Source organism: Lutra lutra, chromosome 6 (assembly GCF_902655055.1).
Source record: "Lutra lutra chromosome 6, mLutLut1.2, whole genome shotgun sequence".
Lineage (NCBI taxonomy): Eukaryota > Metazoa > Chordata > Mammalia > Carnivora > Mustelidae > Lutra > Lutra lutra.
Genome location: NC_062283.1, coordinates 63568056 through 63582860, shown reverse-complemented (window position 1 = coordinate 63582860; position 14805 = coordinate 63568056). Strand labels below are relative to the sequence as shown.

The 14805-nt window shown below is 47.5% G+C and overlaps 1 protein-coding gene across 10 annotated transcripts in view; it reads left to right on the top strand.

Annotated features, from left to right (window-relative positions):
- TAF8 (TATA-box binding protein associated factor 8) overlaps positions 1–14805 on the top strand; it is a 43220-nt gene that overhangs the window by 11573 nt on the left and 16842 nt on the right. For 3 of the 10 annotated variants that reach the window (XR_007128200.1, XM_047734367.1, XM_047734368.1), the window contains exons 6-7: positions 173–320; positions 1764–1906. Coding sequence is in view for 6 of the 10 variants with exons in the window: in XM_047734367.1 (XP_047590323.1) it covers positions 173–320; positions 1764–1906 (291 nt within the window). In the remaining 4 variants the exon portion in view is untranslated. Of the gene's footprint in view, positions 1–172; positions 321–1763; positions 1907–3772; positions 3874–4405; positions 7824–8733; positions 8878–9160; positions 10865–14805 lie in introns of those variants that run through there. The other 7 variants (XM_047734364.1, XM_047734362.1, XR_007128197.1 and 4 more) reach the window with 6 other exon arrangements.

The following is a 14805-nucleotide window of genomic DNA, read 5'->3' as shown; positions in this document are numbered from 1 at the left end:
AAAAACAAATATTAGTAATAGTTACATCATTTTCTTTCTGCCCCTCTACTGCCCTTGGGGATCTCGGCTTCAAGTGACATCGTGGGCCACACATTGGAAGGGTGGAAGGAGATCACAACAGCAAGAATGACCCACTGGTATCCCTCTAGTGTCTTTGCTCTTCTCTTTCCAGACGTACCGTGAGCCCGTGTCAGACTACCAGGTCCTGCGGGAGAAGGCTGCATCCCAGAGACGAGATGTGGAGCGGGCGCTCACCCGCTTTATGGCCAAGACAGGCGAGACCCAGAGTCTTTTCAAAGATGACGTCAGCACGTTTCCATGTGAGAGTCCGTCCCCTCTGGGGATCCTGGCTTGTCATTTGAAATAGTCATTCCATCTTTCCTTTCTCTCAGCATGATAGGAAGAAATGCAAGCTTTGTCTTTGTCTTGGGGGCAGAGTGTGCTGCATGTTTCTGGCTCCTGTTCCCAGGTCTTAGGGGCCTTTCCCTAACCGGTGACTGTAAAATGTTATGGCCCGTTTTGGGATCGGCTGTCTGAGGTTGAGTTCAAGCTGCCTCGAGGACGACTGACAGTAGGCCTCAGAGAGACTCACCCAGTGGAAGTGGCTGCCCTAGGAGTAGGAGGAACACAGAAGGCAGGCAGCGGGGCACTTATCAAACACCTCCCCAACCCTCCCCCCCCACATCCCCTACCCCTGTCTCTGCCCTTCACCATGTCCTTTCACAGGCTCCATGTCACTGAATTTCTCATCTGGGTGCTGACGTTACCTCATCACTGTGGGCCTCGGTTTTGCCAGAGGAGAATGAGACAAATGAGTTTGGGTGACTGATTCAGTCAGCAAGGTCCTATAGGAGGCTCACTGTGGGCCTGGCCCAGGAATGAGAGCCACTAACAGTTCACCAGTGTTTTCCTTATGTTCTCTCACTGAATCCTCTCATGAACCTGTGAGTCAGGAACTGTTCCCACTACCATTAGAGGCTTTTAGAGAAAAGAGATGAAGTCATTTCCCCAAAGTCACACAGCTGGTAGATAGAATGCACACTAGCTCTTTCCAACCATGGGACCCTACATCGGAGGCACAGCAAAAGTCATCTCAGAGTATCTCCTGCACGTAACGTTCTGCCATCAAAGTATACATAGATGATGTCTTTCTTTTAATTTTTTTTTTTAATTCATAATTTTTTCTTTTCATCAGTGCCTTTTGGAAGTATATGTGCTGCCGAAGCGAGTACATCAGTGCCTTTTGGAAGGACTGACTTGAAGTGCCCTCTAGCTCAGGGGATGGATACGTGCAGAGAGTTCTCGGGTCCAGTATTTAGACTGGAGTCCTTTAGCCTCTAGGGATCAATATCCTCACTCGAGAAACGAGGCTGAGAGAGCTTAACTGACTTTGGGTCTAGGATCATGAAGCTGACGCTTTGCTAGGATTCAGCCGCAGTTTTATCTGAGTTTAGTTATACGTGGTGAAGGTGGGCTCTGAGGTCATAGTGCCCGAATTGAGATGCCATACTGCCACTCTCTGTGTGCTTGATGAGGTCACTCCATGACTCAATGTCCTCATCTGTGAAATGGGGCGGGCAGTTGCACTGAATAGGGTGGGGGCCAGGATTAAAGATAGCGCATTCGGTGTTGAGTGGCCCGTGGTGAGGGTTCGGAGCGCGTTAGCCATGACTGTTTGTTGCCACTCATGGAGCTGTCAGAAGGCCCTTGGCCCACGGCAGGGACACTGTGACTGGAATGGTCCCTCTCTTCCCATTCCCCAGTGATCGCTGCCAGGCCTTTCACCATCCCCTACCTGACGGCCCTTCTTCCATCGGAGCTGGAGATGCAGCAGATGGAGGAGACAGATTCCTCGGAGCAGGATGAGCAGACGGACACAGAGAACCTCCCTCTTCATATCAGCACGGTGGGTCCTGTCTCCTCTCTGCTTCATAATACCCCCAAAACACGCCCGTGCTGCCCACAGCCTGTCACCCTAAGTAGACACGACCCACCCCGGGTTTCTGTCTTTGTGGCAGGGACTTGCGTGATGGGCTCATGATGATCCAAGTGTGACATGAGCGCTTGCCCAAGAGACAAGTCCGTGTCGTGGGGATCACTCATTCATTCAGCAGATACTGAACAGGTATCAGCCAGAGCCAGGCACAGTTCCAGGTACTGAGGAATTTGTAGGAGACAAAATAGACAAAATTTCGTGCCCTCATGTAGCTAAGAAAAACAATAAATTAGGAGATAGGAAGTAGTATAGGCATGAAGGGATATGTGGTACGGGATAGGGGGACTGACAAGGTGACAACTGAAGGAAGACCTGAAGGGAACAAGGCTTGTACACAGCTGGGAGTAGAGCATTCCTTGCAGAGGGCACAGGAGATACAAAGGCCCTGAGGTGGGAGCTGTTGTGTTGAGGAACCTCAAGGCCATCAAGGAGGCATGAACAAGGGGGAACTCCTGGGCAGTCACATCTTTTTTTTTTTTTTTTTTAAAGATTTTATTTATTTATTTGACAGAGATCACAAGTAGGCAGAGAGGCAGGCAGAGAGAGAGATAGAGGAGAAAGCAGGCTCCCTGCAGAGCAGAGAGCCCGATGTGGGGCTCGATCCCAGGACCCTGGGATCATGACCTGAGCTGAAGGCAGAGGCTTTAACCCACTGAGCCACCCAGGCGCCCCTGGGCAGTCACATCTTAAAGACTGTATTAAACACTGGGCTTTTCCTCAGTAAGGTGGGAGCCGTTGGAAATGCTGATCCGGGGAGGTCAGGGCCTGATGGAGGTTTATTAACAAGGTCAGTCAGGTTGCTGTGTTGAGAGTGGACTGCAGAAAGTAAGGGCAGAAGCAGACAGTCTACTTATGAGGCTCAGTAATCTGAGTGGGGTAGTAGAAGCGAAGACCATGAGATGTGGTCAGATAGAGTATTTGGTCAGATTCTAGACTATTTTCAGAGCAGAGCCAAACGATGGAGTGGGTATGAGTTCAGAGAGAGAGAGAGAGAGAGAGAGCGCTCCAAAGAGGAATGCAAGGCATTTCGCCTGAGCAACAGGAAAGATCGAGTTGCCTTCAGCCAAGATAGGGAAGCCCTGGGTGGGCCAGGTGGCTGGGAGGAGAGGCAGGTGTTCCAGTGAAACAGGATACCCTGAGATGCTTATTAGACACCTGGTGGTGATATCACATGGAGAGATGGATTTAGGAGTTGGAGTTTGAGGAGCTGTTAGGGGTAGAGATGCAAATTTGTAGGTTGTGTTTAAAACTGTGAGACTGGGTGAGCTCCTTGGGAATGGGTAAGGATAAAAAGAACAGGAACTGGACTCCATAAGTACAGACTTGTGCTGTCCATTACAGTAGCCACGTGTTCTATTTAAGCTGAAATTAGGGGTGCCTGGTGGGCTAGTAGGCGGAGTGTGTGACTCTTGATCTTGGGGTTGTGAGTTCGAGCCCCACATTGGGTGCAGAGATTATTTAAAAACAAAATCTTTAAAAAAAATCTAAAAAAAAAACCAAACTGAAATTAATATAATTGAGATAAAACTAAAAAATATAATTTCTTAGTCACACCGGCCATTTTTCAGATAGCCACCTCTGGCTAGTGGCTACCATACCAGGCAGTGCAGATGTAAACACTCATGTTATTGCAGAAAGTTCCATTGGACAGAGCTTTTATAGACAATTTTTTCAAGGAACTTTGCTGTAAAGGGAAGGGGAAAAATGGAGTGGTGGCCAAAGGGGGAACATTAAGGGGTTAAGAGAACCGTTTTTATTTTTGTTTGTTTCTTTAAGATAAAAGAAAGAACAGGATGTCAGTATGCTGTTGGGATGATCTGGTAGAGAGGAAAAATGGATGCAGGAGAGAAAGAGACATTTTCGATTGATGTTCTTTGGTAGGTGAGAGGTAAGGGCTCTAGGGGCCAGGGCCTGGTGGAGGGGTTTGTCTTGTTAGGGGCATTTCACTCCTGGGGGAGGAGACCAAGTGTGCGAGCACAGAGACCGAAGCGGGTGAGTCATGCTTGTCCAGGCTCATGGATGTTCTCATCTGGGTATCGAGGTGTTGTACTCAGCACGTGCAAGGATAAGACCCCACTCGTGTTTCTGCATCTTTTTGAGAAAGTGCCAAGTACAGCTATGGAACTGCTAGAAGCTGAAATGCCTTTAAGGCTTGTGGGACCCTGTGGTCCACTTACCATATTCATCCATCCTTTAAGGCTGGCCCTGTCTTTGAAGCAAAGGATGCCTTGGTGGTTATCATTGGACCAAGCATTCTGTACATTCTCCGGGGTTCCATGCGGCAGGTGGCAGCCAGCAGCCCCAGTATGCTGGTGGAATGTGGCCTGTGCTGTCTTCTGTTATTTGCCGGTGGGCCTCCTTGCTTGAACACACATCTCTTTAATGTTGGATTATTCCTTTCTGAATTAGGGCTGGAAGCCCATGGCTTTACCTAAAGCAAGAGGACCTTGTTATTCTCCACTTCTGTTTTGGACTCAGTTAATTTGGTCTGCGATATGGTGATGTGGTCGTGGACTCAGATGAGTTTCACGTTATGAACAGGAGGCATCCTCCAAGCAAAACCACCATCCCTTTGTAAATACCAAGTAGCTAAACGGTCCGCAGATATGTGACTGGACACCGCAGGTGGTGACAGAGGTCAGGTCATGGCCATGAGTGAGCCGAGGCTGCAGGAACACGGGAGCTGCTATAGGACTCCAGGGTGCCGAGAGGCCAAGCCAGATGGCAGAGAGTAGGAAGAGCTGACCCTCAGAGTCACACTGGCCTGGCCTCCAATCCAGATGGCGCTGCTTTCCAGATAACATGACCTGGGTGGCATTCCCTAACATCTGAGTCTGTTTCCTCACAAGTATAAGCAGGGATAGGAAAACCTGTCTCAGCAGCGTACATTGGGTGCCTGGCTGACGGCTCCCTCCCCCAACCTCCCACCATTTTAGGCTGTACCACCATCTGCTCTTCTAATAAAAATAAATAAATAAAAAGACCTCAAGAAAAGGATCCTAGCAACAACAGATACACAGTTGATTGGACTTACTCCTGTCATTCTGTTGAATGGCAAATACAATCCTATGTTTCAAAATTCACAATGTAGAAAGAAATGTATGGCCACCCTCCTTTACCCCATCCTTGTTCCCTGTCATCCGCTTCCCTGCCTACCAAGCAGCCAGTGTCCCCAGTCTTTTGTGTATCCTCCCAGAGACACAGTTTCCTCCTTGTTTTAAACACAAATAGCAAGTCACAGTGTTCCCTTCCTTGTTCCCTTTCTTGGTGTATCTTGGTGATCATTCCATATGTGTATGTCGGGAGCCTCTTCAGCCCTCCTTAGGCTTCAATTGTGTTCTACTGTGTGGACGTAACCATGGGACCTGACCAGCTCCGTGTAGACGCTTGTGTTTTCTATCTGTGCTTTACAGACATCGTTAACATCGTTAAGTGAATTAAATAACTGGTATTTTAAATTATTCTTTGATCTACTAATGGCAGCACTTTTTTCAAGGACTGTTGCTAGGTGGTTACTTTGTTTAATCCGGTTCCGGTTTCTCCATGTACTTGAACATAAAAGGACTATTCATTTTAAATTATGTGTAAGAGAATTTTTTTCCCTTGTATATTTGAACTAGCTGCCTTCTGTGATGATACCCATATCTAAACTTGGTGCTCCTTTATCAACAATGTACCATTCATTCACTCAACAAGTATTTATTTAGTACCTATATGTGCCAGATACCGTTCTGGGTGCTTGGGATGCCTCAGTGAAAATAACTAATGAAACATCTGTCTTTTGGAAGCCTGTGTGTTGGCCAGGGTGGGGGAGGGGAGAAACAATGAGTGTAATATATAAATGAATCATCTACAGTGTATTAAAGATGCAGATGCTGTTGTTGGGGCAAAGGGGACCAAGGAAGGGGAAGATCCAGGGTGAAAGATGGAAGTTTCAGTTTTAAATAAGGTAATCAGGGTAGACATCACTGAGGAGACATTTGACAAGAGACTCGCAGGAAGTGAGCAAGTGAGCCATGTGGATATCTGGGGAAGAGCATTCTGGAAAGGGAGCAACCAGTGCAGAGGCCCTGAGGAACAACACAGAGGTGAGTAGGACTGTGGCTGAGGGAGGCTGTGGGAGGGAGGCTGAGGTCAAGTCAGTTAAGATCCTGCAGTCACCTCTCAGAACTGGCTTTTAATTGGGTGCATGGGAGTCGTGGGAGGGTGTGAAATGGAGGAGGGACATACCAGAACTTCCTCAAAAAATCTCGGGCTGTGGGGGAGGTCAGTTAGGAAGCTGTTGCGGTAGTCTTGATGAGGGCTCCTGAGGGTCCAACAGGGCAGCTGCAGTAGAGAGAGCGGAAGTGGTCAGATTCTACCCGTATTTTGAAGGTAAGGCCAGGGAGTTATCCTAACAGGTTTGGTTGTGGGAGTCTGGGAGAGAAGAGCAAGTGTGACGGTGGAGTTGTGGCTGGAATGACTGGAAGGATGGAGTCGCCTCAGGGGAAGGGCTGGAGTTTCGTTTCTGGCACGGAAGTCTGAGGTGCCTCTCGAGGCCCGGTGGAGATGTTGAGCGAGCAGGTGGCTATGCAAGCCTGGGAGTCAGGAGAGAGGTGAGGGCAGAGAGATGCCCGCAGCAGTGGTCAGGAAAGAAAGATGGCATTGGAAACAGTGAGGCACTGCAGTCACCCGGGGCGTGGGGGGCTCACCAGAGCGCACACACTCTGGCCTTCACAGGCTTGGGGAGCTTCTGACAGACTCTTCTGCTCCCACCTTTTTCAAGCAAATCTCCATGAGTTTGGTACTTTACTTTTATCTACTCCTGTCCCTCCCTATCTCAAGGCTCCCTGTCCCTGAAGGAGGCAAGAAAGTGGCCATTCCAGCTCTACTTGGGAGAAGAGAAGCTGTTGTCCCATGACTCAGGACCCACATCCTGGCCTTGTGAGACAAGTGAGCCGAACAAAGGAAGCCTAGTGCCCTCTGGCAGAGCTCCCAGGGCTGGCTTTTTTGTGCCCCTCACTGTCACTCCCATCCTTATTATCTCAGGAAACACTTAAGTTGTGGTTGAAGGAACTTGCCGCTACTTTAAGATAGGGCATTTCCGGTAGAGAAAGGACAGCAGGGAAGTAGGGGTGAGTTACTAAACCAAGCCATTAACAACTTCAGAAAGATTGGGAGCCAAATATTGCAGGCAGGTCTGGTCATCTGGCATGAGCTAGGTTAGCCTGGGGGCATTCCCTTTTAAGAGAGCCTCCAGAAGGTCCACAGTGGTTCTAGATCACTTTGTGGGAGAGGGAAAGCACAGGGACCCTGGATGGAACTGGGTTTGGTGGGAGAACAGAATTGGCGGGGTGGGGGGGTTGGGGAGTGGAACCTAGAAGGGAGCCAGTTTCTTCAGGCTCGCTAAGCCTGAGACAGGAGTCCCTGCACTGCTGCTGTCCCTTGTGAGGGAGCCTGCAGTTCCTGTCATCCAGTCATAGTGTCCTCTTCTGCCCTGCTGTCTTTGGACAACAGAATCTCCTGGTTGAGGTCAGGTACCCTTTTGCCTCAATTACTAAACAGGAATCTCAGTGACAGGAGCGGTGGCCTGTCACCAGGGGGCGCAGCCCAATCAGCTGCTGCTGGTCACTTCTAGCCCCTCAGGCCTGAGCTTCTAGGTCAAGGCCTTGGTGTGATTTTTCTCCCCCTTCCCCAGCAGCTTCTGCTCATTTTAAAAAACTTGAAAAATAGAGGAGAGTATAAATAAGGGAGAATCAATCACCCATATTCCCAGAACCAGTTTTTAACGTTTCAACCTACTTTTAATATGTCTACACACTATGATTAAAAAATGTTTTAATTTGAGGGATGCCTGGGTAGCTCAGTTGGTTAAGCAGCTGCCTTCGGCTCAGGTCATGATCCCAGCGTCCTGGGATCAAGTCCCACATCGGGCTCTTTGCTCGGCGGGGAGCCTGCTTCTCCCTCTGCCTCTGCCTGCCATTCTGTCTGCCTGTGCTCGCTCCCTCTCCTTCTCTCTCTGACAAATAAATAAAATCTTTTAAAAAAAAAATCTTTTAATTTGAGATCATGTGGAATGTATGTAAACCTATAAACTTTTCTCCCAATCACCTTCCTCAAAAAGCAAACAGTGAAAGAGCTGAGCCATGGGTCACAGATGGGGAGTATCGTTGACGTTCCCGTGTTGTCACCTGTGTGCTCTCTTTGCCTTGGCGGGAACCCTCAGGGCTCAAAGAATGTTCAGCCTCTGCTGCAATATGACTGTTGGTACCTGTTGCAGGTAGCAGATATTTGAGAATCTGAGGGAAATTGGTTATGACTGGCATTCAGTTTGGCCCAGGAGAGGCCCTGTGCACAAGATCTGTTCTGGCCCTGTGTCCTGCAGAGCATCACGGGTCATTTCTCTATTTCTTTATCTGCACACAAGCCGGGTTTCCTCCTTGAGTGTCTAATTGTTTGCCTCTGACTCCTCGCTCCTGCCAGGGCTCTGTTCTAACTCATGTCCTTGCCTTCTCAAGAGACTCAGAGTTTTGTTTTCCGTGTTGCCCTGTGTCCAAGCTGTGTTCTCATCTTCCTCTGCTGGCTGGTCTGTGCCTGGGCCTTACTTCTCCGGGGCAGAGATAGGTACATTAGAAAGAAAATGGTCCCTGGGCTTCTTATTTCTTGACGAAAGGGATGCTAATAGTAGTTCTTATTATGGGCATGATCTCTTTCCTTATGCCGTTGGTGTTTTGCTTTATTTCGGCTTTTACTCAAAGGATGATTCTGGAGCCGAGAAGGAGAACACCTCTGTCCTGCAGCAGAACCCCTCCTTGTCGGGCAGCCGGAATGGGGAGGAGAACGTCATCGATAACCCCTATCTGCGGCCTGTGAAGAAACCCAAGATTCGCAGGAAGAAGTGAGTTGGAGGCCGGGGAGCCGATAGGCTTCTTTGGCCAACCGAGGTGGTCTTCTCTGCTCCCTGGCAGAAAGGAGAGGCTCCCCAGTGGGTCTGAATCTAGGGAAAGGAAGTCTTCTCCCTTTTTCTCTCCTCACTCATCCCCCACGTGTACCTCTTGTTGCAAAGAGGTTGAGCGCCCTGCGGCCCAGGGGACAGCCCTCACAGCCCTAGAGCTGTCCCCCTTAGAAGGAGAGCAGGTGGGGCCCCCCCTACCAGCAGGCTCCATGGATTCCTCTTCTTTCTAGGTCCCTCTCATGAGCCGAGAAGGAAGCCTGCTTTGTACAGAGACGTGGACACCACTCCTGGGGCAGTTAAAGCCACTGGAGGGAAGAAGAGAGGGTGGCCTCCTCACGGTCAAGCCCTGGTGGCTGGCATGACCCAGCGTGATTTTAATAGCCAGCTCAATATTAAGACTACCTAATTTCACTGGATCTTTGGGTGGAGGAAGACGTGATGGTGATGATCAGACTTTCTTAATCCCCCTGGCCATACTGTGGGGCGCCGGAGCAGACAGTGACTTCAGTTATTATCACAGGACTTGATTCCTTTGAACCCTGGAAGACCAGGCACGCACAGATCTGTTAAACACACAGGAGTTAGAGTGACGCGTGCGCACAGCACCGACTCTCCCTCTGTGGGATGTGTGCTTGGGGACTTCCAACTAAGTCCTGCTCCATCCTGGGAAAGAGCTTTTCTCTGACAAGAGCGCTAATCAGTGAATATATTATGGTGTGACTTGTAGAGGAATCACGGATTATAAACAACAGGAAAAGGATTTGATGGGGAGGGTGAGGGAGGGAGAGATTTTGAGGGATGGGCCTGGCTAGTCTGCTGGAAGGCTGGCAGGGACAGAAGGCCGTGGTCCCCCGTATGGCGGAGCCTGCAGACCAAGCTAGGGTCTTCTTCCAGAAGCACGTCTGAATCTGATCAACCTCTTTTCCTCCTGGGGAGAGAAGACTTCATCCTTGATGTACCCTACAAACAAAAACAAAAACCAAAAATCCCAAGTGTTGAGGAAGATTCTGGGCAAGCTGATACCCTTTGGCTGGTCCCCAAAGGAAGAGATTTAAAAACCAAAGTGCAGAGAAGAAAAATGCCAGTGACACCTGGAAGTTAACACAGGATAAACAAGTTGTTCCCTGGGTTAGCATCCTGAGGTCCGTATCGAACTTTCCTGATGCTATGCTTCCAGAGTCCTCTCCTGATCTTCCATGCTCTGGGTGAATTTGAAAACTTAAAAAACTTGACGGCAGGCTCCATATTCCTCTGGCCTCACTGTTGCTTTAGGACCCTCCATCCCATTGCCCGGAGGCAAAGAGCTGCTTGTCAGTCCCCAAGGATGGCATGCCGGGGAGCTATTTGGATTCCCCCACTCCGGACCAAATAAGCATTCAGGTTTGTAGTGGCCTGAAGCTCTGGATGACAGTTGACCGGACGGCAGTCAGAGTGGGCCCTTGCTGAGTTTGTGATCCGGCTCGTGGCGATTCTTCGCCAGTTGAGTGTACAGGCCTGGGTTTGAGTCTTGGCAGGTGCAGGGCTGAGACCTTGCCAGCTTGCTGTTCTCTGCCCTCTGGGCGGCCACCCTCGTCAGCATTTCTGCATTTCTTCCTTTCGCCATTACTGTCCAAAACCAGCACCTGCTCCATGCCATGTTGCCAAGGGAAGAGCCAGGTTTGGGAAAATGTTGCCTCTTCTGCTTTTGAGATCAGAGACCCGAATTCTGTTCTGGGTGAGAGGCCCTGGGAGGTGATAAGACAGCTTGAAATATTGACCCGACCATCCTTGTGTAAAAACTGTGCATAATTCTCAGTGTATATTTATAAATGTCTATTTTTTTATAACTTTGGGAGACTTCTTGGAGGGAAAAAGTAGTAAACAGAGCCAGATTAAGGATGTGATTTATGAGCTTTTAATCCAAGGTCATAATAAAAACTGCAAATGGAACAGAATGATATATTTTGAATTTAATTTGTATTCAAAAGTCACAGCAAGGATTAAGACTGTAGGCAGATAAGGTTTAGTCCTTCTGTTGGACTGAGTACCCCTGGGAGCTATCTGAAACTTTCTACTTTGGAAATTTTCAAACACAGAATGAGGAAAGTATATATGCTTTCTCTCTATGTCCTTCGTCCAGCTTCAACACTAAGCAACATCTTTTCAATTCTGTTTTGTTAATGTCTCCCACCTTTTTTTCCTTTATTTTTCCTTCCTGGAGGGTTGTGGTTTTTTGTTTGTTTGTTTGTTTTTTTTTTTTTTTTTAAGATTTTGTTTATTCGAAAGAGAGCAAAAGCAGAGGGGAGGGGCAGAGGGGAAGACCAAGGCACCAGCAAACTCCCCACTGAGCGAGGAGCCGATGCAGGGGCTCAGTCTCACTGAGATCATTACCCTGAGATTGCAACCTGATCTGAAACAGGGAGTCAGAGGACACTTAACCAACTGAGCCACCCATGTGCCCCTCTTCCTGGGCTTTTAAAGTAAACGCAAGACCTGTGTCATTTAATCTGTAAATAGGTCACCATACATCTCTCTCTGATAAACCTTTTTTCTTTCTTTCTAATTTTGAAATTATAGATTCATAGGATGTTGGAAAGAAAAAAAATGTACCATGTACCCTTGGCCCAATTTGCCCCAGTGGTAGCATCTTGTGTAACAGGTGCAGTATCAGACCCAGGAGACTGGCCCCAGTACAACCCATAGTGCCTACTCGGTTTTCACTTTGACCTCTGTGTGAGTGGTTCTGAGCAGTTTGGTTACATGTGGATTCATGTAACAACCACCATGATCAAGGTCAAAATATGGAACGTTTCCATCACCACCAGCTCCCCTGTGCAGTCTCTCTATAACCACAACCACCCCTCCCTGTCCCTAATCCCTGGCAGCCACTCTTCTGTTCTCCATCTTTATGATTGTATTTAAAAGTTGTTGGGGCGCCTGGGTGGCTCAGTGGGTTAAGGGTCTGCCTTCAGCTCAGGTCATGATCCCAGGATCCTGGGATTGAGGCCCGTGTCAGGCTCCCCGATTCTCCCTCTCCCTCTGCCCCTCACACCCCACTCGAGTTTTCTCTTGAAAAAAATCTTTAAATAAATCTTTAAAGGGCCGCCTGGGTGGCTCAGTGGGTTAAGCCTCTGCCTTCAGCTCAGGTCATGATCCCGGGGTCCTGGGATCGAGCCCCACATTGGGCTCTCTGCTCAGCAGGGAGCCTACTTCCCTTCCTCTCTCTCTGCCTGCCTCTCTGCCTGCTTGTGATCTCTGTCTGTCAAATAAATAAATAAAATCTTTAAAAAAATCTTTAAAAATAGACATGGGGGCGCCTGGCTGGCTCAGTCGGTAGAGCATGCATCTCTTGATTAAGGGTTTGTGACTTCCAGCCCCATGTTAGGCATAGAATTTACTTTAAAAAAAATTAATATAAATGGAATCATAAAGTTATAACCTTTCAAGGTTGGCTTTTTTCACTTGGCATGAGGAAGAGCCCTCCAGGTTGTGTGTATCTAGTTCCTTTGTTTTTTCTTTTTTGCTGAGTCCTGCTTCACGGTACAGCTGTACCACAGTGCGTGTGACCATTCGCACTTTGAGGAACACCGAGGCTGTTTCCGGTTTCGGCCTAGTATAAATAAAGTGGCTATGTACATTTGTGGAGAGGGTCTATGTAAACTTAAGTTTCACTTCTCTGTAATTAATATCCAAGAATGCGATTGCTGGGTCCTGTGGTAACTGCTCATTGAATGTTAAAAGGAACTGAAACTCTCCCAGAGTAGCTGTACCATTCTGCATTCCTGTTAGCAGTGTATGAGGGATCCGGTTTCTCCGCATCCTCGCCGATATTTGGTGTTATTATTTTATATTGCTTTAGCCATTCTGACAGGTGTGTAATAATAACTTGTTGTAACCTTAGTTTGTATTTTCCTTATGGCTAGAGGGGTTTATTTGCTCTCTGGTGGAATCTAGTTTAGTCTTTTGCCCATTTTCTCATTGGGTTGTTTGTTTGTTTGTAAATTTCTTTATTCTAGATAAAAGAACTTGTCAGGTGTGCGGTTTGAAGACGTTTTCCCGCTTCACAGCTTGTCCTTGTGTCCTCCCCACAGGTTCTTCTGCAGATCAAAAAGCTTTTAATTTTGAAGACCAGTTTATCAGTGTTTTCTTTTACAGGTATTTTTAGTGTTGGGTCTAAAAACTCTTCACCAAGCCCTAGCTCCCGAAAATCTTTTTCCATTTTTTTTATAATATTTTTATAAATTTATGTTTTACATTTTAGTCCTTCATCTGTTTCGAGTACATTTTTATAGAAGATGGGAGATTTAGGTAGGGTTCCTTACTTTGTATCTGTCCAGTTGATCTGGCACCTGTTGTTGAAAAGCTACTCTTCCTTCATTGAATTACATTTGTACCTTTGAAAAGACTTAGCATTTTTTGTGTTGGGGGCCAGATTTGTGTGGGTTGATAGACTTTTTTTTTTTTTTTTTTTTACATAATCACTATCTCAATATTATACTTAACAAATGAACAGATTTCATTATAGCCTTTAGTATCCAGTTCATACTCAGGTTTTTCCAGCTGTCTCAAAAATGTTTGTTTGTTTGTTTTTAATAGTTACCTTGCTTGGATCAAGATCAAAAAAAGATCCACACACCATATTGGTTTTCATGTCTCCTAAGTATACAACAGTCCCTCTGCTCTTTACCAACAAGCACGCCCCTTCCTGGGCGCCCCCTCCTAGGCCAGCAGCCCCCAGTCTGGCCTCTGGCGAAGACACTCGGTAGGCTCCTTTCCTTTGTTTCTGACCAAGGGGCAGTTAAACAGTGACCAGTGGAAACTGAGAAACCAGTAACAAAATGGCCTGGGCCTCTAGGGAAACAAGCGTAAAAGGAACTGAGGTTCCTGTGCTTTGTTTTTCTAGAATCCTGAAGTTGCTGTAAGAGGCCATGTGGTTCAGTAGAACAAAGCTTTCAGACATGTGTATTCATGGTCCCACAACTGACCAGCTGTGAAATCTCGGGCAAATCACTAAACTACCAAACCAGTTTCTATAATTTGGGATAATTATACCTCGGGAGGAGGATTTAATGAGAAATGTCTGTAACCAAGGTTTATAAATGACAATATTATTTCATTGCCAGACTTTTTCCTATTGCTTTAAAAATTACATATAAAAAACTAATACTAACTGAGAACTTAACTCTTGTCCATCACTGTTTTACATGTATTGACTCATTTACTCACAGTGATCTCATAGTAGATTTTCTTATGGCTTCCATTTCCAACTCAGGACGGGAGGCGCAGGGAGGGCAGTAGCTTCCTACAGTCCCCTCGGCTGCTGAGTCCCAGAGCCATAGTCCGTACCCAGCTTCCTGCTCCCGAGCTCAGGCATTTTTACCTTTGGCTGTTCCTTCACGGTCATACATGATTGTCCCTCAAATGCATTGGGTGCTACTGTGTACAAACTAATTCCCAGCACACACCCACACTGTCTTTGGTCTGTGGGTGGGAGAGGAAGGAGCTAGGAATGGAACCAGTGACACAGAGCAGGGGATGGGGAGGCAGGATGAGGCTGCCAATCACTGCTCTTGTCCATTCCTTGATGAAGTAGATAAAGACACAAAAAAGACTTGTGAAGGACTTTGATCTGTTTATGAATAATGGATCTGTAGCAGATTATAAAGGAGACTACAGGTACTACTAGTGGCACAAGGAGAGTGAGAGTCTTGTCAGGGGAAATGCCTGTGGCCCCTTTCCCTGCCCTGTGGGGGTCCTGGCAGAGACCATCTGGGACAACTTTTGTTCTGACCTAAGGTGGTATCTCTCTACTGAATTAAATGGTGTGTTCCAGTATGAGTTGGGCTGGAGAGTCTCCAAAAGTCCCCAAAATCTAGTGGTTTAGGACAGGAATGTA